The 27,101-nt window shown below is 29.7% G+C and overlaps 1 protein-coding gene across 1 annotated transcript; it reads left to right on the forward strand.

Annotated features, from left to right (window-relative positions):
- Positions 1-1,190: 1,190 nt before the first annotated feature.
- On the forward strand, positions 1,191-26,880 carry LOC142329527 (UDP-glucosyltransferase 2-like). The gene is made up of 7 exons (XM_075374201.1): positions 1,191-1,263; positions 5,103-5,282; positions 10,767-10,957; positions 17,451-17,904; positions 19,720-19,948; positions 22,658-22,877; positions 26,604-26,880. Exons 1-7 carry the CDS (start codon positions 1,261-1,263, stop codon positions 26,878-26,880), a joined length of 1,554 nt encoding a protein of 517 aa, XP_075230316.1. The 5' UTR covers positions 1,191-1,260.
- Positions 26,881-27,101: the final 221 nt, after the last annotated feature.

Below are 27,101 nucleotides of genomic sequence, written 5' to 3' on the forward strand. Positions count from 1 at the left end.
CTCTTAGGATCATAAAGTTCTGCAGCAATAGCGTAATCGTAACTACAAATTGAATTAAGTCGACATAAGCTAAATTTTTCAGGTAAATAATGAACATTGTTTATCATAAATTTATATGTATTTGGAATGTTAAACATTTTTTAAATCTTTAATACCACCCAGAAATGGAAAAGATAATAAATTAATTATTATCAGTGTATGTAATCACCGAGCTTATTCGTTTTGTTGTAAATAATCTTTTATCTGCCTGTATGTATGAAAATAAAAATAAAAATAAAGTAACCTATAATAATTCTAATTATGACTCTAATAGAATTTCTTTTTGAAAAAAAAGCCGTGTGGAATATCAGAAAATAAAATTTACCTTACATTTTGATGACAAAAATACAGATATATATTAAATATTGATTGTTAGTTTTATAAAGAAGAACGATGAAAACTTATATAATTATGAAAAACCTGATATTATTTACTCAATGAATGAAAGAAAATGTGTAGTTAAGTAATAGACAATTTTGTTTTTTGATGCCATGTATAAAAACGCCCAGGAATTATGAATCACTTCTAGTGATGTATATACGTGGATGATCTATTCGTTTCTTAACTAAATTTAATCGCGTACTACTACAATTAATTAAACTATAATATAATTTAGCAAAATACTAGAACTGTGTTAAAGTAATTTTGATACTCTCAGAAGTATGCTATGCCTATAACGACATTTTTAATCAATTTTGTATTTAACTATAATAAAATATTAGTAAAATATTTTCTAAAAATTATTATAATAATAAAATAAAATAAAAAATTAATAACAATACATCATTAAACCACCAAAACAAATATATAGGAATTAACAAAATGGTGCGTTAAAAGTAACCATGCACATGCGCACCAAGTATGGTGCGCATGATCGCGTTAACCATATTGTTTCAACTGATGATGAAATAATTAATTTAGTTAGTAGCAGGATTAAACTTCGATTAAATTTTAACGAAAAATCTTATTAAGAGTTGTTAAACTTTTATGTGCGTAACAGTATTGCTAAACTTTCTGTATTAAATACTTAATATTTTACGCTGTTTCTTTACTTTAGATAACACCTAAAATATAATGAAGTATTTTATCAATAACTTTAGTACTCCACATGTAGTATATATAAAAATAAACCGTATACAAGTCGGCATACACAGAATGTTTACAGCATAGTGTGTAGATTTTAGATTGTGAGGAATTGAAGTCATAAACAAACTGTTCATAATGGTGAGTTTTTCAAATCATTATTTTATGTATTGCGTACGTATCATTACTATTGTCATCATTTATATTATTTGATTTTTTGGTCAATTATTCCTTTTTTTACGTGTTTAGATCAACGATCTGCGAAACTTTTTGATCGCGAACTCCTACCACAAAAATAATTATAAGTTGTACTCCATATAATATATTATTTATATATAGATATATAAATATTTGTGTGTGTGCGTGTGCGCGTGTGCGTGTGTGTGTGTGTGTGCGCGTGTGTGTGTGTTTTTACCCAAAAATTATTTATTATTTATATTACTTCTTTCGTGTACTCCCGAAGTATCACTTTGCTTACCCTCCTCCCGGGGGGTACGCGTACCTTACTTTGGAGATAACTGGTTTAGACGCATAATGTAGAATATTTCACATATAAAAATACTGCAATACATAAAAATATATAGTTTTTTTTTTGTCTTCAGTCATTTGACTGGTTTGATGCACCTCTCCAACATTCCCTATCTCTCACTCCAACATTCCCAGTCGTTTCATTTCGGTATACCCCTTACATCCTACAAATATATAGTATGATGGGTTTTATGACTTGAAATCTGGGATGGCGGAATTACGAAGAAAATCCTCCAAAAATAAAACTAATATTAAGAATTATCTCAGATATACTCAGATTTAACATGTAATTTAAAGTATACTACATCCAATTTTACAGCAACTGAAAGCTATTACAAAGAAATTAATATGATGATTGAAAATACACTTGCGGTATAAATACATCCTTTATTATAATATTGGAATGAATAACAGATTCAGAATTAAAAGAAAATTATTTACTTTTATAGTAAATGTTTTATAAAATTAAAAAAAAATACGAAAGTTTCTAAAACCCTTTATAAAAATTTTAATTAAAATCAAAAATTGTATGATCATTCCAAATTTTATAACAAATATAATAAGCCTATATTGAGCAATTATGAACTTTATTAAAAGGTTTCTTATATATAAGATTTTGGTATTTACTAAACACCTAAAATAAATAAAAAAGGCAAAAAGACAGTCATAAAATAAAAATATTAATTAATTACTAAACAAAAAATACTTAGGAAACACTAAAAATAAATAATATTTAAACTTAGGTTTTAAGAAAAACTGAATAGCGAATAAATCTAATGAATTTTAGACACTTCCAGTCGAAAGTAGAAAGTTATTTCAAAACCACTCTAAACAACACTGATTTTTCACCGCTATTTAATACGCGTCCATTATATTAGAGTTATTAACATGCAAATTTATCGTAAAAAAAGACAGAAGTACCAGAAATCTTAGACTTTCCTTGTACAAAATTTTCAACGTTTAGGAAGTAATGATAAGAGATTTAATGATAGAAAACTATAACAAACAGTTATAAGTATAAATACTAAATGGATATTAAAAATTCCTTTCCTAAATTTATTCATCAATAAAGCTACTAATAAATTGTTTATACTGTAATTTTTTAACTACCTAGGTATATAGTGTTTGGGACGGGAAGGGTAGCCTCTCTCAGTGGAGGGATGTAGTGGTCGTCCAGAAGGGAGGGCTACTGCATCCTGATGAAACTGAGAGGACCCCGATTGGGACGCCATAGAAACGGCAAGACAGGGGGGCAGTCGACTGCCATGACACTCCGACATTCGACATTCCTGCGCATAGCCTAACGGCGGTGGCCGGGGATGTTGGGGGTGTTTAACAAGGTTGAAAAAAAAAGAAGGTATATAGTGTTTGTTATTGACACTGTTTTAAATTTTAGTTTATAATTATCAATCTAGCTACCAAGAAATGTCGGGTTTCAGTCGATCCTTTAGGTTTACAACGAGCTAATCACATATTTAATGTTCTAGTATCAATGCTTCTTTGAGTTTGAGTTTTGACAGCGTATTCTATACTTAAATTCTTGTTCTTATAATGCAGTTAATATATCCTCTTTCTTTTAACCGATTTTGTTTTATAGTTACCTTTGCCGAGAACAAACGCGGATTTCTTACTACGTATTAACAATAACATTAAAGTTAAAATATTTTTAAAGATAATTTTTAAATTCGTTCTACACGTAAGACAATTATCTTCCGTGTTCATGTGTTCATGTTTTATCTGATTTTTACTTCCTTGTACAAAGTAAAGGAAATATTGTTATCCCGTAAAAATTTTGTTTTCAGACTTCAGTAAAAATATCCATTTTGATCGTCCCTGAATCCATTTTAACTAGTTTCGGCGTGACGTCTGTTCGTATGTATGTATCTCGCATAGCTAAAGACGATTAGCCGTAGGATGTTGAAATTTTAGATCTAAAATCTAGTTCAGCACCTTCCCTTTTGATTGCAATCGACTGAAACAAAAGTGTCCAAAAAAGCCGAAAATCACCAAAACTTTGAATTTTGGACATTTTCTTAACCGCAGTAATAAGCCCTCATTGAGAGATTTCCAACAATATATCATAAGTGGTACTTATTTTCATTGGTTACAGAGTTATAGTCAAATAAAACTTTAATTAATGAAATATTTGGATCTTACAAGGGGAAGGCACATCGATTCGAATCAGACGTTATCTCCTTTTTAAGTGTTTTGTTTTGTTTGTTTTTTTTAATTTAAATATATTGATTTATAATTAATTATTAACCCCTGATTTAAAAAAAAAAACTTTTACGATAAATAATAATTAAATAATAACAATAAAATATATATATATGAAAAAATATCAGAAGTTATTAATGAAATAAAATTTTATGTTCTTTTAAATTAAAAAAAAATTGTATATGTAATTTAATAGATGAACAAGGAAGTCATGTGGTGTCTACATAAGAATTTTTGCAATAGTCTTTTAAAGCAAATCGGCTGTTTTTTGGTCTGGAAACTTATCGTTGATGAATAAATTTTATAAGATATAAGCCAGCAGACTTCAATGGTCGTAATTAAAAACCCAATAACTGCATACAGAAAAAATCATGAAAACATTTCAGGAATACTTTTAAATAATATAAAAATAGTTGGTCAACCCCTGGAAAATTGAAATTAATTATGTTAATTATTTTATAATACTCGGTACATTATTATATTAGCGTTATCTGAATATGTCCTTATGAGATCAACTATGAATTTTGTTATATATTTTCCGTTTGTTGATGTGTAACCGGTGAGAAGTATATTTACATGATTTCAGGGTTAGAAAATTTAATTTCATAACTGAATTTTTCAATTAGATACAATTTCACACAATCAACAAATATCACTATTAATAGTGATGGGGTGTTGAGAATTTAAGATTTTAGAAAACTCCTGCTTCTCAAAATTTATGAATGTAAATTATTTATTAATTAATATTACTGAAAAATGGAAAAAAAATACCAACTGAAATTCTTCAATAACATTGTTAACGACATATGTAACAAAAGTTACAGAATAAACACACGCACAAAGTAGATAAACGATATCTATGATTTAAAAAAAGGATTGAGTATTGAAATGAATTAGTACATCACGGCAAGGTTATTTCAACTAATATATGATCACTCCTACAGCACAGTGCTGCCAACTTGAAAAACTAACAATAGATCATTAGAAACGTTGCGAGTTGCTTCCTTAATGAAACAATTATTATAAATCTCTGTTCATATAAATATAATTAATTTAATTTCCGTGTAGGAAGTTACAAGTTAATAAGTCAAATTTATTATTGTTTATTATAAAGAAATTTAAAAACTGAAAAATTAATTCAGAAAAGATATATTCGTAAGAACTGTGCTTACATTTTTACACTAATTTGTTAAGATTGTTGTATTTTTTTAAAAATAAACTTTCTTTATTTGCAGGTTATCAAATATATTTCATTTTTAATCCTGTCCGTATTGAATCTAGCTGCATGTAGTAATATACTTTCATTATGTCCTACTGCATCGTACAGCCATCAACAATCATGTCTTGGTATAGTTCAGAGTTTAGTCAAAAAAGGTCATAATGTAACAGCATTAGCTTCTAATCCTGAAATCTTAGTAAGTATTAAGGTTTTCTTATATTTAATAATATAATTTATGACAGAAATTTCATATTTTTTGTTAAACAAATTTTACGATAAATCGGTTTCGTTATTACATTATCCTTAATATATCTTTATATACAAACAAATTATATACATAAGTAAACTTAGGCTGCAGTATTAGAAAAACCTACTTTATTCTGATATATAAATGTGTATCTAATGTCATAGAAATACATATATACTAAGTCTGCTCAGTAAATACTGAATTTTATTTTTTTTAATTTTACAGTTTATTGTTCCTTATCATCGTACTCCCTCCTCTCTATTTTGTAATGCAGTCCTGGATAGCTTCATTTGAAACGGCCTTTAAGGTCCGTGACAAATTTAGTTTAATGTCATCAATGGTCTGAAAACGGGGTCCTTTCATCAGCGATTTCAATTTCGGAAATAAGAAAAAATCGCAAGGAGCCAGGTCTGACGAGTAGGAAAGCTGAATGAGGACAATCATCTGATTTTTGCCACGAAACTGACGAATTGGTAAAGCTGAGGCTACGGGTGCATTGTGAATGAACAATGTACATCGTGGTAAAGGAACAATGAGTTGTCTGGCAGCAACTCTAGTTTCTTTTTGCGAATTCTTTCACGTAATCGTTGTAAAACGCCTTGATAATAAGCACGGTTCACTGTTTCACCTTGCAGTATAAATTAAAAATTCATAATCCCATTAAAATTTTTAAAAAACATACAATATCACTTTGACAAGACTGACGTGCTTTTTGGGGGCACTGAGATCCTTTACCGATCCATTGTGTGGTTAAAGTTTTGTCTCAATGTCGTAATCGTAAACCCAGCTTTCACCTCCCGTTATGATCCTTTGCGTGAATGTTTTACCGTCACTGGCTTATTCAAGAAGTTGCCGAAAAACGTTCATCAAATGAGAAATAAACTTAGCTGCAACTAGATGCTTGTTCAATTTTTAAGTCAAAAGACATAGCATTATCCAATTGAGATGTTAACTTCTTGTGCAAGTTCTCTGACAGTCAATTGGCGATTTGCACATACCAGAAGGTTGATTTTTCTGAAAGTGGGTGTCATCAATTGAAATCGAAAGCCTTCCTGGTAGAAGGTCATCTAAAACTGACTGACGACCACTTTTAAATCGTGAAAACCATTCGTAACATTGCAAACGACCCAGAACATCATCTCCGTAAGCTTGCTTCAAAATTTGAAATGTATCTGTGAAAGTTTTCCCCAATGTTACGCAAAATTTTACGCTGTATAATTGCTCCCGAAAGTCGCATATTACAAAATTCGCTACAAACACTTAAACACTTGCACTCAAATAAAAATAACACGAAAACTAAATGAGATATCAACAATCCAATAACATGGGGTTATAAGGTGGTTATACGGAACACCAACCGGTCGTCACTAAATATCTCTGTTGGCACGTAATTAAAAATGCTCGGTTATTTTTTGAACAAACTTTATACTGTATAAATATAAAATCTCGTACATGTATTAGGTTCGTCACGTTCATTTCAAAAATAAAAAAGTTTATAAGTAATTCAGAATCAAGCAAAAAACATAAATATTAATTTTGAAAGTGTAAGTTTTATTCTCTTAAAATTTCGTTAACAGGAAGTATTGAAGGTTGGTAAAAAAGTTACGTTTTTAAAAATATAATTAAATTAATACTTCCATCAACTGCTTATTTCATTACTGTATATTATTTTAATGGAAAATTACAATATTATCCCATCCTAGCGTGATAATTCCTTTGGTTTTTACAGAATACACATTTATGTTGGATTTTATAAAAATAGAATACGATTTATTTGAAAATAAGTTACTAGTTTAGCCTATGAACCATCCTGAAAAAGCTGGATATGTAAAGGCGTAGAAATTAAAATAAAATAAAAAAATACATTGATTACAAAGAAATAAAAGCACATGAATTTATAAAAATTAACTTATTTCTATTTTTTTAGAATGAATTAATAGGCAGGCCAAGGACAGAAGAAAAAATAGAGTCCTTATCGATAAAGTTACACGTAGATAGTAGAGGAAAGCTGGAGACGCCTTGTATTTGGTAAAAAGCGATAACAAAATATAAAACACATGTCATGTCAAATTGATCTACACTTAGTTTTTATATTTTAATATTTTATATAGTCTTAATACAAAATTCTAAATATGTTTAAAAATCCATTAAAAAAACATTAGGTATTATATTAATTTACAATAATAAATTATTAAATTAACAAATTTTTTATACGTAACAATAAATGACATCAGGAATGGTTAGATATGCTATTCCACAAAAAATTAAGGGAAACCATGGTCGGAGCAGCATTGCAAATCACAGCAAATTATAAAATAAGAAAAATTTATGTGGTTAAACTCCATATTTATAAATTATTGAAAATATAAGTACGAGGGCTGTACAGAAAGTAACTTGTTTTGAAATAAAAAACCAACCAAATAAAATTTAAAAAAAAATTATTTTATAAAAGATTATTTATAAATTTATTTTATTAATTAATTATTAATTATTAATTATTAATTATTTATTAATTAATTATTTATTAATTATTTATTAATTAATTATTTATAAATTATTTTAAAAGATTTTTCTAAATGGTCGCCATTTAAATTGATGCACTTATAACGATGCACAAGCTTTTTAATTCCTACTCTGTAGATATCTACCGCCTTAGATTTCAATCATTGGTTTACACGGCATGAAGTTCTGCGTCACTGTCAAAGCGCTGTACTGCGAGCCAGGTCTTCATCGCTGGAAAGAGGTGGTAATCGTTCGGCGTCAGATCTGGACTGTACTCAAATACCTCCCATGCAAAACCATCCAAGAGCTCTCGGGGGTACGTTTAGACGTGTGTAGACGTGAGTTGTCTTGAAAAAACAACACTTTTGAGCTCAGTTTTCCCTGACGCTTGTTTTGTATCGCTCGCCTTAGTTTTATCAACCTCTCACAATACCTTTCTGAGTTAATTATTTTGCCACATTCAAGAAAATCAACCAGAAGCACTGCTCCAGAATCAACCCTCAGGATCCCAAAACACAGTTACCGTAATATTTTTGGCTGACAACGTTTGCAAACATTTTCTGACAACTCTTGTGACTCCATTCCACGAACTGTCTTTTTGTCTTACAATTAACATGCTTTACCCGTGTCTCATATCCCATTATGACAGTATCGAGTAGTGTGTTACCATCATTGTCGTAGGCTTTGTGAAAATTCAGCGATGCAGCAAGACGCTTATTTTTTGGTCTTCCGTCAAGAATTTTGGCTCCCATCTTACATAAACTTGCCAAGCTTCCCCTGATACAGTTTCATGCAGTAAACTACGTAAAATTTGGGGGAAATGAAATGAGAGTTCCGTAATTGTAAAGCAGCGATTTTCACAGATTTATCACTGATTTTCATCGTCAGTTCATCAGTCACAAGGTTAGGCGGACCACTGCGGTCCTCATCACGAACACTGGTGCTGCCATTTTTAAAACTGAATGCACCACAGCCTAATTCCACCTTCATTCATTATTCTATTTCCATACACCTCACAAAGTTGCCGATGAATTTAATTTGATTTGAGAATTTTTCTAGTAATAAGCTAATCACTGAATGCACCTCGCAACTTGCAGCATTTTCTATTGAAGCGCACATTTCAATAATTCACAGTCCACACGCTACGACAGATTGATCCGTACTGAGTGTAGAAACGTTTTGACGCCAATATGGCGGCTCTATCCCCCCACCCATCTCCACGATAGGCACAAAAATAACTTACTTTCTGGAGTGCAGAAACATGAAACAGTAAAAAAAAAAAAAAAAAAAAAAAAACTATAAAATAAGTCACAAATTAAACAGTGGCGGATCCAGGAGGCCATATATAGGCCCCCGTAAGGTCTTGCATTTTGAAATGCCTAGGATGAAAACCTAGGTGATAAGAATTGAATATTTTACCAATACTGTATTGTAAAAATAACCAGTCGCAAGTTGCAACTCTGTAATTAACATGAATATATATTTTTTCTTAATATGTAGTTAAGAGAAGCTGTTGACTCTTTCAACAGCATATGCATATTCATAACGATATGCAAATTTATATAGAGCACGTTATCAGTTGATATGCTAAGATGTGTAATCATGTAGATGAATTTATTTTGCTAATAAATTATTATTTTTATTATTATTATTATTATTATTAGTGTATGAAACAAAATGTGTAAAATTTTTTATTATAATTAATTAATTATAAAATTACTGAAAAGAATGAACAAATATAAACCTAATCTTCATCATATTACTTTTTATTCCATCTTATATTATTATATAATTTTGATTGTTTGCATGGCAGTTTTGATGGATGTTGTTAGGGTTATCTAGTCCGAGCTTAAATTTAATTTAGCTCTTGGAGTCCCCGTGTGGGTCACTTTGAATAATTTACAGCTTAATCTCTATAAATCGAAATAAAATTGTAGTATTATTTTGGCTTTGCCTAAACCATCCCTTTTTGCCTCTATTACAGCAACATTATTGATTGGTTAAACGATTTTTGGTATTTAAAAATTGAAAAGTGTAGTATGTATCCAATAAAAGTGAATTAAATATTATATACCCAACTCAATTACAAGGGAGTAGGAAAATTTGACCCCTTGCAACCAACGGCCTCTCAAATTCAGTAGCTGGATCCTCCACTGAATTCAAAATGTATTAATGAAAATTAAAAAAAAAAAATAAAATTATCAACTATTTATTAGGGATTGGATACTAAAAAAAAAAAAAATTGTAAATCTTTGTTATATGTATAATAATAAGTAAATAGAAATATTTTCCCTTTCCACAAAAATAAAAACAAGTAATTTAATTTTCACAAAATTGTATTTATACACGAGCGGTTTGTAAAAAATACAAAATTGATGTTCAAAATTTGTAGTTTAAGTTTTCAATGGTTCATGATGAAATAATATGGTGTACCAAACAGTAATTGAACACTCATAATTTCTCCCTTATTCTCTTAAAAACTTAATTTAAAATCATAACTTCTTCGTCTGATATCTTTACACAAATTTATTAACATATCTTCCTACATCAACTATTTCCGGTATGAAATTACAATATTAAATAAAAAATAAATCTTTTATTTTTTATAGTATATAATATAAAGTTAAAGAAATTATACTTTAGCAATGTGCAGATAGGCTACTCCAAAAAAAAGGAATCTCTTCCCATAATTTTTTTGGATGGATCCCGGTACGCCGTTAGCTCATACAGGATATTGGTGCACCGTTATCTACGTAATGATTGAAAATACTAACACTTGTACATAAAATCATGGAATTTAATACTAGTTTAATTTTTTTAATTTTTACATAAAAAAGTTGCACGACCAGCAGATAGAGAATGTAACCGAATAGTTTTTAATTAATTATCAAAGAGAAAAAAAAAATGTAATCTTGTTTTACTTTTTTCCAGGATCCACATCCAAATCTTCATATAATAAATATGAAGATTTTATATGACTTGTATAGAAAATTCGAAGTAGAAAATAATTTTTCTGTTCAAAAACATTTAACACCATCGGATTTTTTTCCACCTATAACTAATTTACTTAGAATTTGGACAGATGCGATATTTAGTTCCGAAGTTATACAGAATATGCTCAGGTCAGTTGTAATTATGTAAATTAATAGATATTTTAATACTGACATTAGTAAATAAAGGATTTTTAAGTTTTAGCGTAAAAAGTAAAATTGCAATAAAACAAAACTTGTGTATTATAAAGCAAATTTTTTTTTATCTTGAAGCTTATAACTTTACATTATGTTCGAAAAACAATATCATTCATGTAGCCTCCATCGCTTTGGTTGACGTAAACAAGTCTATCAACAAACCTTTGCGTGACTCTTTCACACAAACCAGCTTGAATTCCACTAATAACGCTTGGAATCTTTGTTTTAAGTCATACTGGTTTGTTAGTACAGACTATAAGCTTAACATAATTCCAGAAAAAATTCTAAGGAAGTCAAATCACATGATCTAAGTGGCCAACTGACATTACCATTTCGTGAAATTATTGAATCACCAAACGTTTGACACAATAATTGAATTATTCAGCAGCTATATGGTATGTGGCTCTATAAGATTTTGAGTGAAATAAATCTCATAGATAATCATCTCAAAAAGATGGTGAACATCCTTTTGAAAAAAATCTCGTTCAAATCAAAATTTTCCAAATTTGCAAACAAAAATATATCACGAATCAGAGCCCTAGAGTGTTCTCTATTTACTGCAACAGCACCTCCTTGCTCATTTTCAAAAAAGAAATGATCCAATGATGACACCAGCCCATAATGCACACCAAACGCTGATTTTTTTTCGCTGATGTAATTGTCGCTGTTGAATCATTCGTGGATTGGAATCATCCCAAATACGGCAATTTTACCTGTTTCAAAGTCATCAAATGAAAAATGAACCTGATCTGAAAAGATGATTTTTTTTTTTTTTATAAAAATTTGGATCCACTTCAAGATGATAATTCTGTTTCAGTTTAGTCTACGGAACCACCGTAAGGTGTTACTTCAGAGGATGAATGAGGATTATGTATATGAATGTAAATGAAGTGTAGTCTTCTACAGTACCAGGTCGACCAATCCTAACCCACCGGGTTGGTGTAGTGGTGAAGGCGTCTTCCCAAATCAGCTGATTTGGAAGTCGAGAGTTCCAGGATTCAAGTCCTAGTAAAGACAGTTATTTTATACGGATTTGAATACTAGATCGTGGATACCGGTGTTCTTTAGTGGCTGGGTTTCTATTAACCACATTTCTTAGAAATGGTCGAGCTGTACAAGACTACACTTCATTTACACTCATACATATCATCCTCATTCATCCTCTGAAGTAATACCTGAACGGTAATTCCCGGAACTAAACAGGAAAAAGAGAGAGGTTGACCGTTCCTGAGAAGTGTGGTTAATTGAAACCCAACCCACAAAGAACAGCCCACCGGGTTGGTCTAGTGGTGAACTCGTCTTCCGAAATCAGCTGATTTGGAAATCGAGAGTTCCAGGGTTCAAGTCCTAGTAAAGCCAGTTATTTTTACACGGATTTGAATACTAGATCGTGGATAACGGTGTTCTTTGGTGGTTGGGTTTCAATTAACCACACATCTCAGCAATGGTCGAACTGAGAATGTACAAGACTACACTTCATTTACACTCACACATATCATCCTCATTCATCGTCTGAAGAATTATCTAAACGATAATAACCGGAGGCTAAACAGGAAAAAGAAAGAAAGTACCCACAAAGAACAACGGTATCCACGATCTAGTATTCAAATCCGTATAAAAATAACTGCCTTTATTAAGATTTGAATCTTAGAACTCTCGAATTTGAGATCAGTAGATTTGCGAAAACGAGTCCACCACTAAACAAACCCGGTGGGTTACTTTGAGATGATCTAGAATCCAATCAACAAACTGTCTGCACAAAGAATGGTACCGTGACATTAATTCTTGATTCAGTTAATCTTATATGAATATAGACCAAGATCTTGATGCAACATTGCCCATGTTGTTAAACAAACCATGTAAAATTTCGATTTTCACGAAAACTTGCACTTACAGCCGCAATATTTTCATTTCTGTAATTCTTTTGTGAATTGGTGTTTCAACATCTAGTTGAGCAAATTCTCTTGAAACATTTTAACCCAGCGATAAATTGTGCTTTTTTTAGGCTGATTATGCACACCATAAATATTGTGAAGTGATACAATTTCATATTTTAATAATAAAATTTTACGATTTTCAAAATTGTTAAGGCGATTAGCTTTCCATGATGATTTGTCATAAATTACTGAAAACAGATGGCGTATGAAATAAATATCAACGTCATCACTATTACAATCTGTCAATCATTTTCGTGGTGGTTATGTGGGTGGATTATGGCACGTCAAATGCATACAAGAATCATAAATATAATTAATATGAAATATATTAATTCAAATATAAAAGTTTTTATATGTAATTAAAAGACGTTTAAAATTCCTCCAAAATAAAATTTTATACTAAACATTTTTAATTTCCAAAATAGACTAAAATAATTTACAAAATACACTAAACTATTCTAAAATAGAATTTTGGAAATTTTATGGCAATACCTGATTATTATTCAAAACAATTTTAAATGACTGATGTATTCCAAAATAAATATTTACTTTATTCTACAGCTTTAATTAAGACAGTCTATAGCATTAATTGTAGACAGGTTAAAATGTTTTACTCTAAATATACGTTTACAATCAAAAATATAGCCACCATCTAATTACATAATAAAAGTAATCAAATATATATCTATACTAAATTAAAAGAAAAAGTAAAAATGTAGGAAAAAAGAAAAAAATAGGAGAAAAGATAATGGTGCTCATGAACGATCGAAAGAAAGAAAACAGCATGATTACGCCGTTTAGCGTAAAGTCGTTTTATTCCAATGAATTCAAGGTTATGGTGTTTGCGCATTTCTATCACGCATTATTTCATTGCTGTTTAATCTTAATGTATATATTAGGCTTAGTGTTTTTTTTATTCTCAACCAATTTCAATACTGTTATAGTTCCTAAAGTCTATTTCTCTTTGTCGGCTCTGATGTCATTTCTTCAACTTGCGTATTCAGAATTATTTTTGTTATGTCTTCGGTCTCGAATTCCAACACGTTCTCTCTAATCGTTCTTATACTAACACTAAGACAATACTCTTGTTGCCAACACACACTCTCTCCTGTTCACTGCCTAGCTGTGGCTTCCCCCTCCTTCCACTCACGCCATATTTTCGGCAGAGTTGACCAGACATTCATAATGTAAACACGTCTTTACGTTTCACTCTCAAGATTTGTGCTAATCTCATCATCACCTCCATACTCGCATGCACGATGCGGTATTCCTGTGTCAAAAATATTTTCTAGTTCTACTCGTCAGTTTTTCGTGATTTCACAGTTTTTCTATGTTCGTCCAGCCTCGTTTCTTCGTTAAGTTATTCTTCAAATTCACTATATTACGTTTCTGCTGAAAGTGCTTCAATTACTACAAACTGCCATTTCTATCGACGTCGAATCTTCTCGAATCGCAAATTAAATTTTCCTTGATCCAGAATCTCCAACCTCGTTGCTACATATCTACTACGTATTAGTCTAACTCTACACCGCGTCTCACCCCTGCATTCCTGATACACCACGGCGGACTACGCTCAGGAATTTACTGTATGTATTCGTTTTACCTTCATTCACTAGTTTTTACAAAATCATAACTCACAATCAACAAAATCATAAATTACAAAATCATACAACAAAAATTACAAAAGAAAATTGGAAAATATCTCTTGCTTAGTCTAGCACTAACGTAACATATGTATCATATCTATTACCAAGATCTTAAGGATACTGGCATTATCAGGAAAACTAACAACAACAATCTAAAAGAACTCTTTATTTATTTCTGTATTCAGAAGACTGTTGTTGAGATAAGGCTCCTGACGATTCACTCGGTTCCATAGGATTCACACAGATCCTGGAGGCTCACTCGGCTCCATCCACACTATAAAAGCCGGCTCCGCACTAGAATCTGGTAGTCACTGTCCATCGTTCGAGCCTCATATTGTGTTTGTTACAATTCATCATTAATGTGAATTACAATAAATATTATTCATATTAATAATTGAATCAAGGCTTTTTATTTATGCAGTTGAACCAGCGGATAATTAAATATATTCAGAGTAATTAAACTTATCCGAGGTACTTCACCAAGGCAGAAATAATTCAACAGCTGTAAATTTTATCGCATGCCATATTCTATGTAAGTTTCTTTATTGATGTAATGTCCATTAGATTATCTTTTAATTTGACATTTGCTCGGTAGAATATTAGCAATCATCTATGGTAATTTCGATCCAATTTCACAATTAATTATTGACGTTAAATTACAATAATTAGTATTACAGAAAAATGTTGTTTCTATCTTAAAAATTCACTGGTTTTTGGTTAAATATTATGCAGATATTACCCGTACGTAAACTGAAAGTCATTTCTTAAATCTTATATTGCATAATATATTATTACATATTTTAAATCTAACAAGTAGACAATTTTAATTTCCTTTATTTATTTATTTATTTATTTATTTATTTTTAATTGTGATGAACATTATCTACAAAAATAACACAATGACAACGAGGGTCGTCCATTTGTACGCATCACGCAAAAACCTACTGGAATGATTTTGTTAAAACTTTGCAGATTTTTGCCATACAGCTCGTCATTATTCCCCATTAGAATTATCACGATGTAGTGGGGGTTGATACAAAAAATATTCATTAGAAAAAAAAATTAATCTTACTTTTTTCCTGTTTAGCCTCCAGTAACTACCTTTCAGATAATACTTCAGAGGATGAATGAGGATGATATGTATGATTGTAAATGAAGTGTAGTTCTTTTACAGTCTCAGGTTGACCATTTCTGAGATATGTGCTTAATTGAAACCCAACCACCAAAGAACGCCAGTATCCACGATCTAGTGTTCAAATCCGTGTAAAAATAACTGACTCTACTAGGACTTGAACGCTGGAACTTTCGACTTTCAAATCAGCTGATTTGGGAAGACGCGTTCACTATTAGACCAACTCGGTGGGTTATAATCCTCTTACTTAACTATATTGTCTCTTAGATGGTAACAGAAAAGATCTCTAAGTTATTATATGTATATTAATCATGTTAACTAATGTGAAAAATATTTAAATATTTTTATTAAATTATTATTTTGTAATTAACTTTAAAAAAAACATATTTAGGGAACTTTTAAGGGTTTTTGATTATTTATTTTGGCTGTCGATATTGGGTTGTCAAAAGTTAAAAAAATATGCCTTCAAGAATTAGAAGTAACCTTTCTTATTATTCAAAGTCTGCTAAAGAAATGAGATTATCTAGGTTAGCTATGTTCAACCCAAAATCTTTACCAGGCTAATAAAATACTAAGAATGTGAAGTGAGCCTTTGGACATATAGAAAATCTATAAAGGGCCGGCCGTCTATTATAATTAGAGTGTTTAACTTACTTCTAAATTTATTAAACAGTTTTCAGTATAATAAAACAATATTTTTCAAAAAATCAAAAAGTTTTTATTTTTTAACATTTTTTAATTTTTTATGTTTTTTTTAATCAAATTCCTCACATCCGACTAAAATTATTATAATTTGTTTCTAATATTTTTTTTTCATTTTTATTTAAAATATATGTACTTTATTTTTAAATCATTATTTTAAAAATAAACCTCTATTATAGTACGTATCTTTAGGGTCATATCTTAAACTTAAGACTCTATGAGCCATCTATGAATGATGTAAATAATTAATATAAAATATAGCCACGAAAACTGTATTACGGTATTAAGTAGTTACAGTCAATAGATGTTCAAGTTACGCTACATATATGCACTACACAGTTATACTACATAGATGTTCAATTACTTGTATAAAATATATTATAATTTTTGTAAAATTATTTAACGCATAAAAAAAGTATGTATGTAAAATCTATAAGGGCCACACAAAAGGAACAATTGGTTTGCATACGACCCACGAGAACGAGTTGGACATAGCTGATCAAGATCTTCTGAAACAGCTGATATTTGTGATTCTCGGTTAGCAAACCGAATGCGCTACTCCCAGACACGACTGTAGCTTCGTCTGCATCAGGATTGTATCGAAACACCTGTGTGAAGAACGAGAGAAACGGTGGAGGAAAGAGAGTTTTACAGGCTTTATTATATTTATCAGTATTATTCTCACAACCATGAGGATAACAAACAAAGCGAGGGTCTAGGAGTTCCACACAGACCAAACGGTAAGGACTTGCTAAGCGAGCTCTAAGTAGCTAGATATTTAATAAAAGCTTAAGATTTGCTGCAGCTAGAAAAATGCGAGTTGCAATAAGCAATCAAATTATTATTTTTTTATTAAGGATCGCATAGGATTTGTTGCACAATAAATGTTGTATTGTCCACCACAGTTTTTGGTTCTGTTTATACAAGTTTTTATATGTAAAACTCTAAGAAAAATCTATTTTGATAAAAAATTGACAACAAAACTATAATACTTATTTATTTTGTTTCAGATCAAAAGATACAAAATTTGATTTGATAATCTATGAAGGTCTGTATCCAGGCTTGTTAGCATTTAAATATCATTATAATGTACCATCTATAGTCGTATTTACCACACCGTTATATGGAGCATTACATTTTTCAATGGGTAATCCAGTTAATCCTTCATATATACCATCATTTGTAACCCGTTTTAGTGATAAAATGACATTTTTTGAACGGCTAATGAATTCGTATTATTTATTATACGAAATTTATATTCATAATTATCATAGTTACCCTAAAATGGATGCTGTAATGAAAAAACATTTTGGAAACGACATACCTTCATCAAAACAACTTGAAATGAATAACAGCTTATTAATATTATCTGGAGATTTAGCACAATCATATCCGATGCCATTACAACCAAATACTATACAAGTTGGAACTTTACATTTAAAACCAAACAAATCATTACCAAAGGTAAATATAAAGAAATATTTTATTTAAATAATGTTTTAATGGTCGATATTTTGAAAATTAATCTATTAGATTCATAAGATAAAACAGCAAAAAACATACAATATACAACAAAATATTACATGTAACTTGAAATAAATCTTATATTCCTAATTTTCATTGGTAGAAAAATTTGAAAGAAATAAAAAATATTTTTTTTTTTTAACACAATATCGAATAATAATTTTTTTTTCCATGAAAGATAATTGAAAAGAATGTGTGTTTGATACAAACTAAAGTATAATAACAAAGAATTAGTAACAGAATATTTATTACTATAAATAATATATGTAAAATAAACTACGTTTACTTTTAAAATTTGAATCTTTTTCTCTTAAAATGTATTTGTTTTTCGTGGGAAATAGATGATCTAATAAAGGAGAATTTCATCGCACAAAATTTTGATTTAGGGTTTTATGAAACAAACGTTGGAAAGAAAGAGACGGGGATTGGCTGAACTGAAATGGGAACCGTATTATTGGATAATGCGGCGATTGGCTGATGGGTAGGTAAGTGGTTGCTATGATTACCGCAACGTGTGTTAGTCCACCGCCACGGCAACGGCTGACGTCAGTTAGTTCATCGCCCATTTAAAATTAAAATTTTTAATATGAGCACAATCAAAAATTTGTTAATTCTGTTTTCATATACGTTATCTATAGAAAACTATTTACTTGTAATCTCATCATTTTTTCAGTCCAGAAATAATTTTAGTGTTCATACATGCATACTATATATGCGTAGTTACGTTGCGTATTTCTTTTGTTTCAAATACGTGAACCTTTTACTCAATCTAAGATCTGGTTAAATGGCTTGCACAATTAAGTTGGATATTTCGAAATATCACACAATTTTTTGGTTAAAAAATATTCTTCCTTACGGAAGATGACTGTTCTTAAATATCTGAAAGAAAAACATTATTTTTTCCAAGTTTTCGTAAAATTTGATCAGAAATATGCCTCTTTCAATCCTGCATAGAAATATCCTCATTTCCAAACGAACAAAGATTGGCATGAATGAGTTAATTGTTTCGTTTTAAGCTCAAACGTTGAATAGCTGCTTTTTCCTTTATATTTTACGCTACCATTAATTTCTTTGTCTTTGTTAGATTGTCATTAAATCCGTGTTATAGTTTATGGGACCGCTTCGAGTTTTAACTTGATATTTATAAAGACTTATAAAGAAAGCTTTGCTTATTGAACCGTTCTGAGTTTCTTTTTTCCAACCCGGTGGGTATGTAAAAAGCCAGACAAACAAACTAAAGTACTTGCCAAGCCATACTATTAATCATTTCCAATATAAAACATTAAAGCATCTTTTCATAAATGGCCAGTGACCTCAGTTCATTAGAAAGGAAACGAACAAATTCACTTGTCGACAATCATAATTTAAATGTAAAATCTAATTAATATTTCAGTGGTAACTTCGTGTTATTATTGATAATATAAATTTTAAATTTTATAAAGCAAAATTATTTTCAAAAATTTAAAGATACCAGGATTATTAATTTAAAAAATTGGAATTTAAAGGATTAGAAGTATAAAAATTGTATTTACTCAAAAATACAGTAAGTAATTATGATAAGATTGACTAAAAGTAAAATGCAAAATATAATTGGTCATGCAAGAAATATATTGTCGCTGTTCTATGTTCTTTGATGTAACAACCTCTATAAGATTAATCATGACCTGAATTTATACAAACGTACATTGTGCTTTAACTACTATTTAAAACACATGATATATCTAAAATGTAACTTATTTTTTTTTTTTTTTGTAGGATTTACAAGATTTGATGGATAATGCAAAAGATGGCGTCATTTACTTTAGTCTTGGAAGTAATATGAGAAGTATTTCATTACCAGAAGAAAAACTATATGTTTTTATAAAAGCTTTTGAACAATTTCCTAAAATTAAAGTATTAATGAAGTGGGAATCTGATGTCGAATTTCCCAATAAACCAGCAAATGTATATCTTAAAAAATGGTTGCCACAAAGTGATATTCTAGGTAAACGTTAAAATACATATATTCATGAAAAACTTCAAAACATCACAATGAATTAGACAAATTAATACATATTTTATTTGGGAATTGTGTAAATCTTTAATGATTTTAAAGAAAAACCGTTATTTAAATAACTCGTTAATTCAAAGTATTTTTTATTTAATTAGTTGTTCCAGAAAATACTTATATATTAAAAAAAAGAAAACTTTTGATGGTAAATTAAATTATAAATTACTGAAAATTATTCCGGCTTTCAATGAAAAATAGATGTGAATAATTTCAAACAATTTATGAAACTTCAATCATTTTGAGGCAAATAAATTTAAAATGGAAATGTGTTGGAGCCTATTCTCTGTTTACCTAAACGAGAATAACTAAACTTTTTCAAACAAATCTGTTTAGCATATGAGGAGGAAAAATTTACTTCAAGAATTCATTACAACTCGGCGCTGAATTTTAAAGACAGTTTTGTTTTTCTTTAATTATATTTATAACGCAAGTAAGCAAATCTACTTACAGTAGATTATTCTCTAAACAAACATAGAATAATTAACAATTTTTAGACTTTCATTTACAGTTTAAATAAAATACACAATTCACCACAATTTAATAAAAGTTGTTACAGCTGTAATAACAAATGTTTTACCTACTAGGCTTTTGTTTGAATTGATTTATTAGTGAATACGTAGAAATAATGTAGATATACTGAAAGTGGTCAGAGAGAAATGACGCCTGAAGGCAACTAGTGCTTTTACTTGCTTTTCTTTAACTCACAATGTTTTTTTTTTCATGTTTATCCTCAAATCTTGCATCCTTAATTTAACAAACTTCCTGAAATTGCCGATTGATGAAAAATTACAGAATTACTAAGATCGGGTGGGAACATCATATCCCACTAGTGAAAATTAATAATGGATTTAGTAATGCATCAATAATGATGCAATAACAGAGGTGGATCGAATGGGTAAATGAAATAAACAAAACTTTACTATGCAAAAATTTCACTATTTTGTTACTTTGTATTGTAAATGTTTTATTGAAAATTTGTTTGATATTTTATAAATATATTAAAAATTTCAGTATATGACATTATCTTTTGAAATCCAAATTAACCTTCTAATTAAATTCATGCATTGTATGATAATGATTTGATTAAAGTACGACTAAAAAATATAAAGCAAGTTTTTAAAAAATTTGAAAATTTTTTTTTTAATATTATTTGCCTTGACATTGCAAACTATATCTGCCATTGAATGTGAATTTTGGAGCATCTAAACAAATTATTACTAGACAAACAAGTATTTATTTTAGATGTCAATACAAACTCTACTTTTATAAAAGTTTTATTTCATATTAATTAGCTTTTAATTTATTGGCAATGAAATTAATTTTACATAACTTCTTAACAAATTTGTATTTAAGGTGTGTGTGTGTGTGTGTGTGTGTGTGTGTGTGTGTGTGTGTGTGTATATATACACTTTTTTTCATCGGCACATGTTCCTGTAGGACCATGATAAATAGTTTAATTTCTTTCCATTTCTTGTCTTTAGTTCCCAGTAACTTTTCGCTCTAAATATTATTTTCGACTGCGTTGTTGTATTCTTTTTTTGTTAATTTCTTCTTGAATCTTTTAAAAGTTATGAGTTTTGTCTGCTGCGATTTCCTGTGTTTCTACCTTTGCTTTTTTTAGATCTTCTTTCACCTGTTTGAACCACTTGATAGCTGAATTTGTATTGTTTTCTTGATCAAAGATTTTCTTTGTCAGTATGCTACGTTTTTGTCCATTATCATTAAGTGTCGTCCGTAAGAGGGAACTTTGTGTTTACTTATATGATAAATTGCCTACCTTCAGGTAAAGTGCATCGTTTTTCGTAGGTTCCAACCATATTCTGCTTTTTTTGGTTCTAGTGTTTTCCTTCCCACGTTTTCAAATTAATTTATCTATTTCTTGTCAAAGGTAGTATAATAACAAAGGTCGAGTATAATAACTCAAGTCTTACAACGATTCTATAATGCCTCATTTTCCTCTTTCTTGAGATTGGTTTCTAGTTATGGTATATTCTTGGTCGAACCATACGTTTTTGTGAATTTTGTAATTTCAGTTTTATTGACTTCTTTGGCTAACTGATTGGATTGTATTATTTCTCCAAGATATTTAAAGCTGTCATCACTCTAGATTTAACCGTATCTTGTACAAAGGTATTTGGGTGCATTTTTTATGTTTGAGCTCTGTTTTTTTTCTATTATGTTATTCGTAAACCCGATTTTTTACCCGTTTCCCTTCCACGTGTTTATCTGTTCTTTGCCCGTTTTATTGTTTGAAAATGCCAAACAAACTTTTGAGAGGCCTTTTATCTTGGGTCGTAATCTTCTTTTTTCAATTTTATTTTAGTGTCACTATTTTCATGATTCCCTAATTACTTTTTCTAATACTGCATTAAATTAAATTTGCAATAATCAGATTCTTGACTTCTTTTTGGAACTTGAATGCATCTATCAATTTCGAGTTTAACATTATTTCAGATATCGTCTCTATTAGTGTGTAGAATTTGAATTTGGTATGTTATAATTTACGTGATTTTAATTTTACTCAATAAAAAAAATAACTGAATTGTTAAATCATTTTTGACAATAAATTGATTATAAATTTAAAAAATTGTAAGATTAATTTAAAATACTGATCATCACAAATTTAATTTTTATTTATTTCAGCTCACAAAAATTTAAAAGTATTCATTACTCACGGCGGTCATCAAAGTCGTCAGGAAGCTGTAAATTATGGAGTACCACTAATATCAATCCCGTTATTTTACGATCAAGAATGGAACGCAATAAAAAGTTTTCAAGAAGAAGCCGGACTTGTAGTTAATTTCTTTGAAATAACATACGATAAAATCTACCAAGCATTGAAGGAATTACTAACTAACGACAAGTAAATATGCTTACTAAGCCATTATTTCATTATTTTCATATATTATTAATTTTTATTCTTAGTGATTTATTATTTTTTTTACGCAGAAACTACTTTTCTTCAAGTAGCAAGTAATAACTTTCAGATTAAAGTATACTTGAAAATAATTAAATCAAATTAGGTGCCATCCCGGTCAGGCATGGTATTTTCACACGCTACTGTCATTCTCATCTCATCCTCTGAAGAATACTTAACTGTGGACCCGGAGGCTAAAAAAAAAACAAGATTAGGTGCCGGCTTCGAAATCCGGTCAGGCATGGCATTTTTCACACACGCTACAAATCATCCATCTCATCCTCTGAAGCAATACGTAACGGTGGTCCCGGAGGATAAACAAGATAAAAAAAATTATGGTTAGGTATTTCATTGGATTATCAAAAAGTGGAATGATGTATGAACATTAGTAACGTAAATTTTAATTATCCTTTACTGGATTTTTTAAACATAATTAGATTCTAATTTAAAGATAAAAAATAATAATAAATTAATTAATAAATAATGAAACAATAAGTGATAATAAACAATAATAAATGATAACTCGCTAATGACTTTAATTGTTGATGCGACTGTAAATAAAATTATTTTTTTTTTTTGTCTTCAGTCATTTGACTGATTTGATGCAGCTCTCCAAGATTCCCTATCTAGTGCTAGTCGTTTCATTTCAGTATACCCTCTACATCCTACATCCCTAACAATTTGTTTTACATATTCCAAACGTGGCCTGCCTACACAATTTTTTCCTTGTACCTGTCCTTCCAATATTAAAGCGACTATTCCAGGATGCCTTACGATGTGGCCTATAAGTCTGTCTGTTCTTTTAACTATATTTTTCCAAATGCTTTTTTCTTCATCTATTTGTCGCAATACCTCTTCATTTGTCACTTTATCCACCCGTCTGATTTTTAACATTCTCCTATAGCACCGCATTTCAAAAGCTTCTAATCTTTTCTTCTCAGATACTCTGATCGTCCAAGTTTCACTTCCATATAAAGCGACACTCCAAACATATACTTTCAAAAATCGTTTCCTGACATTTAAATTAATTTTTGATGTAAACAAATTATATTTCTTACTGAAGGCTCGTTTAGCTTGTGCTATTCGGCATTTTATATCGCTCCTCCTTCGTCCATCTTTAGTAATTCTACTTCCCAAATAACAAAATTCTTCTACCTCCATAATCTTTTCTCCTCCTATTTTCACATTCAGCGGTCCATCTTTGTTATTTCTACTACATTTCATTACTTTTGTTTTGTTCTTGTTTATTTTCATGCGATAGTTCTTGCGTAGGACTTCATCTATGCCGTTCATTGTTTCTTCTAAATCCTTTTTACTCTCGGCTAGAATTACTATATCATCAGCAAATCGTAGCATCTTTATCTTTTCACCTTGTACTGTTACTCCGAATCTAAATTGTTCTTTAACATCATTAACTGCTAGTTCCATGTAAAGATTAAAAAGTAACGGAGATAGGGAACATCCTTGTCGGACTCCCTTTCTTATTAGGGCTAATGAAACAATAAGTGATAATAAACAATAATAAATGATAACGCGCTAATGACTTTAATTGTTGATGCGACTGTAAATAAAATTAATTTTTTTTTTTCAGTCATTTGACTGGTTTGATGCAGCTCTCCAAGATTCCCTATCTAGTGCTAGTCGTTTCATTTTAGTATACCCTCTACAGCCTACATCCCTAACAATTTGTTTTACATATTCCAAACGTGGCCTGCCTACACAATTTTTTCCTTCTACCTGTCCTTCCAATATTAAAGCGACTATTCCAGGATGCCTTAGTATGTGGCCTATAAGTCTGTCTCTTCTTTTAACTATATTTTTCCAAATGCTTCTTTCTTCATCTATTTGTCGCAATACCTCTTCATTTGTCACTTTATCCACCCGTCTGATTTTTAACATTCTCCTATAGCACCGCATTTCAAAAGCTTCTAATCTTTTCTTCTCAGATACTCCGATCGTCCAAGTTTCGCTTACATATAAAGCGACACTCCAAACATACACTTTCAAAAATCTTTTCCTGACATTTAAATTAATTTTTGATGTAAACAAATTATATTTCTTACTGAAGACTCGTTTCGCTTGTGCTATTCGGCATTTTATATCGCTCCTGCTTCGTCCATCTTTAGTAACTCTACTTCCCAAATAACAAAATTCTTCTACCTCCATAATCTTTTCTCTTAATAAAAAATAATAATAATAAAAAAATAAATGGTAATAAGTAATAAAATTATTTATTAGTGATAATAAATTTAAATATATTGATTTAATAAGTTAATTTAATGCACATAAGTTTTTAAATACGGACACCTGTTGATCGCTTAATGGATACGGTCGGGTTTTTCTAGCTCCGTGGATTTGCTGTTATTATTGTGTTTTTTCTTTATAATTTTGTAGTTTTTCGTTTGCATGTATTCTTTTTAGTTGTTTTCTTCAGTTTTTATTGAATTTTTGTGTTTCGTTACAGTTTGTTTTGTTTACGTTAACCTGTATTTGGTTTTGCGTAATTTATTCGTTTTCCGTTGTTTTTAATTACGTCTAGTTTTGTTATATTACATTAAATAACGTTTACCGTGTTTAATTTCTGTTTTGTCGTTTTATCTAAATTAAATATCGTATTTTATTTTGTGTATGGCCTACCCGTAACCAAGGTCAGTTTATTTAGTATAGCAACCGTGCAATCTTTTCGCACGGTTGCATCCGAAAATTGAAATTTTATTGGATTGACTGATTTGTTACAGGATCACACAATTGAAGAAATAAATTTATTTAGGCCAGATTTGACCTATTTTATAAAATTATCTTAAAAATTAGGTAGTATTAAAAGTAAAATTGTGAAAAACCCTAATAAAACATTCTCGGTTACAGTTGACCCCTTGACCAAATGACGTTTTTACATCAAGATTAATCAATATTTTTATTAACAAAATTTGGTTCCCATTAGACACCCTTGATCTCTTTCAATATATTTTGGACCGTAGTATTTATTCAAGTTATAATTTCTTGAATAAGTCGGTCCTACATGATGCTATGTTATTCAAAAAATGGCTAAAAAAATATTGTAGTTTCGTATAAAAAAATTGGGTTCTGTGATATCCCCTTGTCGGATGGAGTCAAAAATCAGGGCGTAGGCAAAATGTATAAGGAAAATATTTGCGTTAAATTTCGAAATTTTTGTCAAAGGGTATTTTTTGATATTAGGGAAAAATAATTTCGAAATAAAGTTGAATATTTTCACTCCTAAAGCCGATTGACTTAAAACTGTAAAATTTTGAATAAATTGATTGTTATTTTTGATGTTCTAAAGTTCAATATTCTACGATTACTACAGAAGCAAAAAAATAAAATTGGTAAACCTACTGCTTATAACATCTGTAAAATTTTCGTTTTTTTTTTGTTTTTTTTTTTTTTTAGCAAAGAAAGTTTTGAAACCGACATTTACAAAAAACACTGTTACTCAAAATTTTGGCCGATTTTTAAACTTTCGCTTTCTAGATACGGTGATGCAACAGCAACATAACAACAATAGCCGGGAAAGCCAAAAAAGATTCCGTACAATAAAATAGGGCATCTTTATAACATTAATGTATATGAAAATACTAATAGTTTAGCTTTAAATAATCTGAAATATATTTTTTTGTGATGCACTTATTTTTAATTTTGTTTTATATTTAGGTACAAAAGGAACATGGAAAGATTATCCACCATTTCAAAAGATAAACCAATGAAAAACGAGGAAACTCTTACGTGGTGGGTAGAGTATGTGATAAGACACAAAGGCGCACCGCATTTAAGACCAGCTGTACAAGATTTATATTGGTTTCAATACACATTGTTGGATATCATTGCATTTATTTTATTGTTGTTTTTTGTGTTCATTTATCTTATATATTTTATTGTTAAAAAATTGTTATTTTCTATACGTAATAAGACTAAAATTAAAACACAGTAAATTAAATTAGAAAAATGAGAATTATTTCAAAATGTTTCCTAGATATTCAAAATATTAAAGATTTTCTTTTACCCATAAAGCAAGTATTCCGGCATGTGTCATGATAAATTACGAAAGCATCATTCACATATATTAGTAACATTAATAATTAAGGGGATCTGGTAATTAGAAAAAGGACTTCACAATTTAAAAACACATGAAAATATGAGATAACTTAGTTT

The sequence above is a fragment of the Lycorma delicatula genome, chromosome 8 (genome assembly GCF_047948215.1).
Source record: "Lycorma delicatula isolate Av1 chromosome 8, ASM4794821v1, whole genome shotgun sequence".
Taxonomy (NCBI): Eukaryota; Metazoa; Arthropoda; class Insecta; order Hemiptera; family Fulgoridae; genus Lycorma; species Lycorma delicatula.

Excerpts from the sequence above, each read along its gene's own strand:
- LOC142329527 (XM_075374201.1), top strand. Across the intron at positions 5,283-10,766 it reads CTTCTAATCCTGAAATCTTA|GATCCACATCCAAATCTTCA; the intron begins GTAAGTATTAAG and ends ACTTTTTTCCAG. Across the intron at positions 22,878-26,603 it reads GAATTACTAACTAACGACAA|GTACAAAAGGAACATGGAAA; the intron begins GTAAATATGCTT and ends TTTTATATTTAG.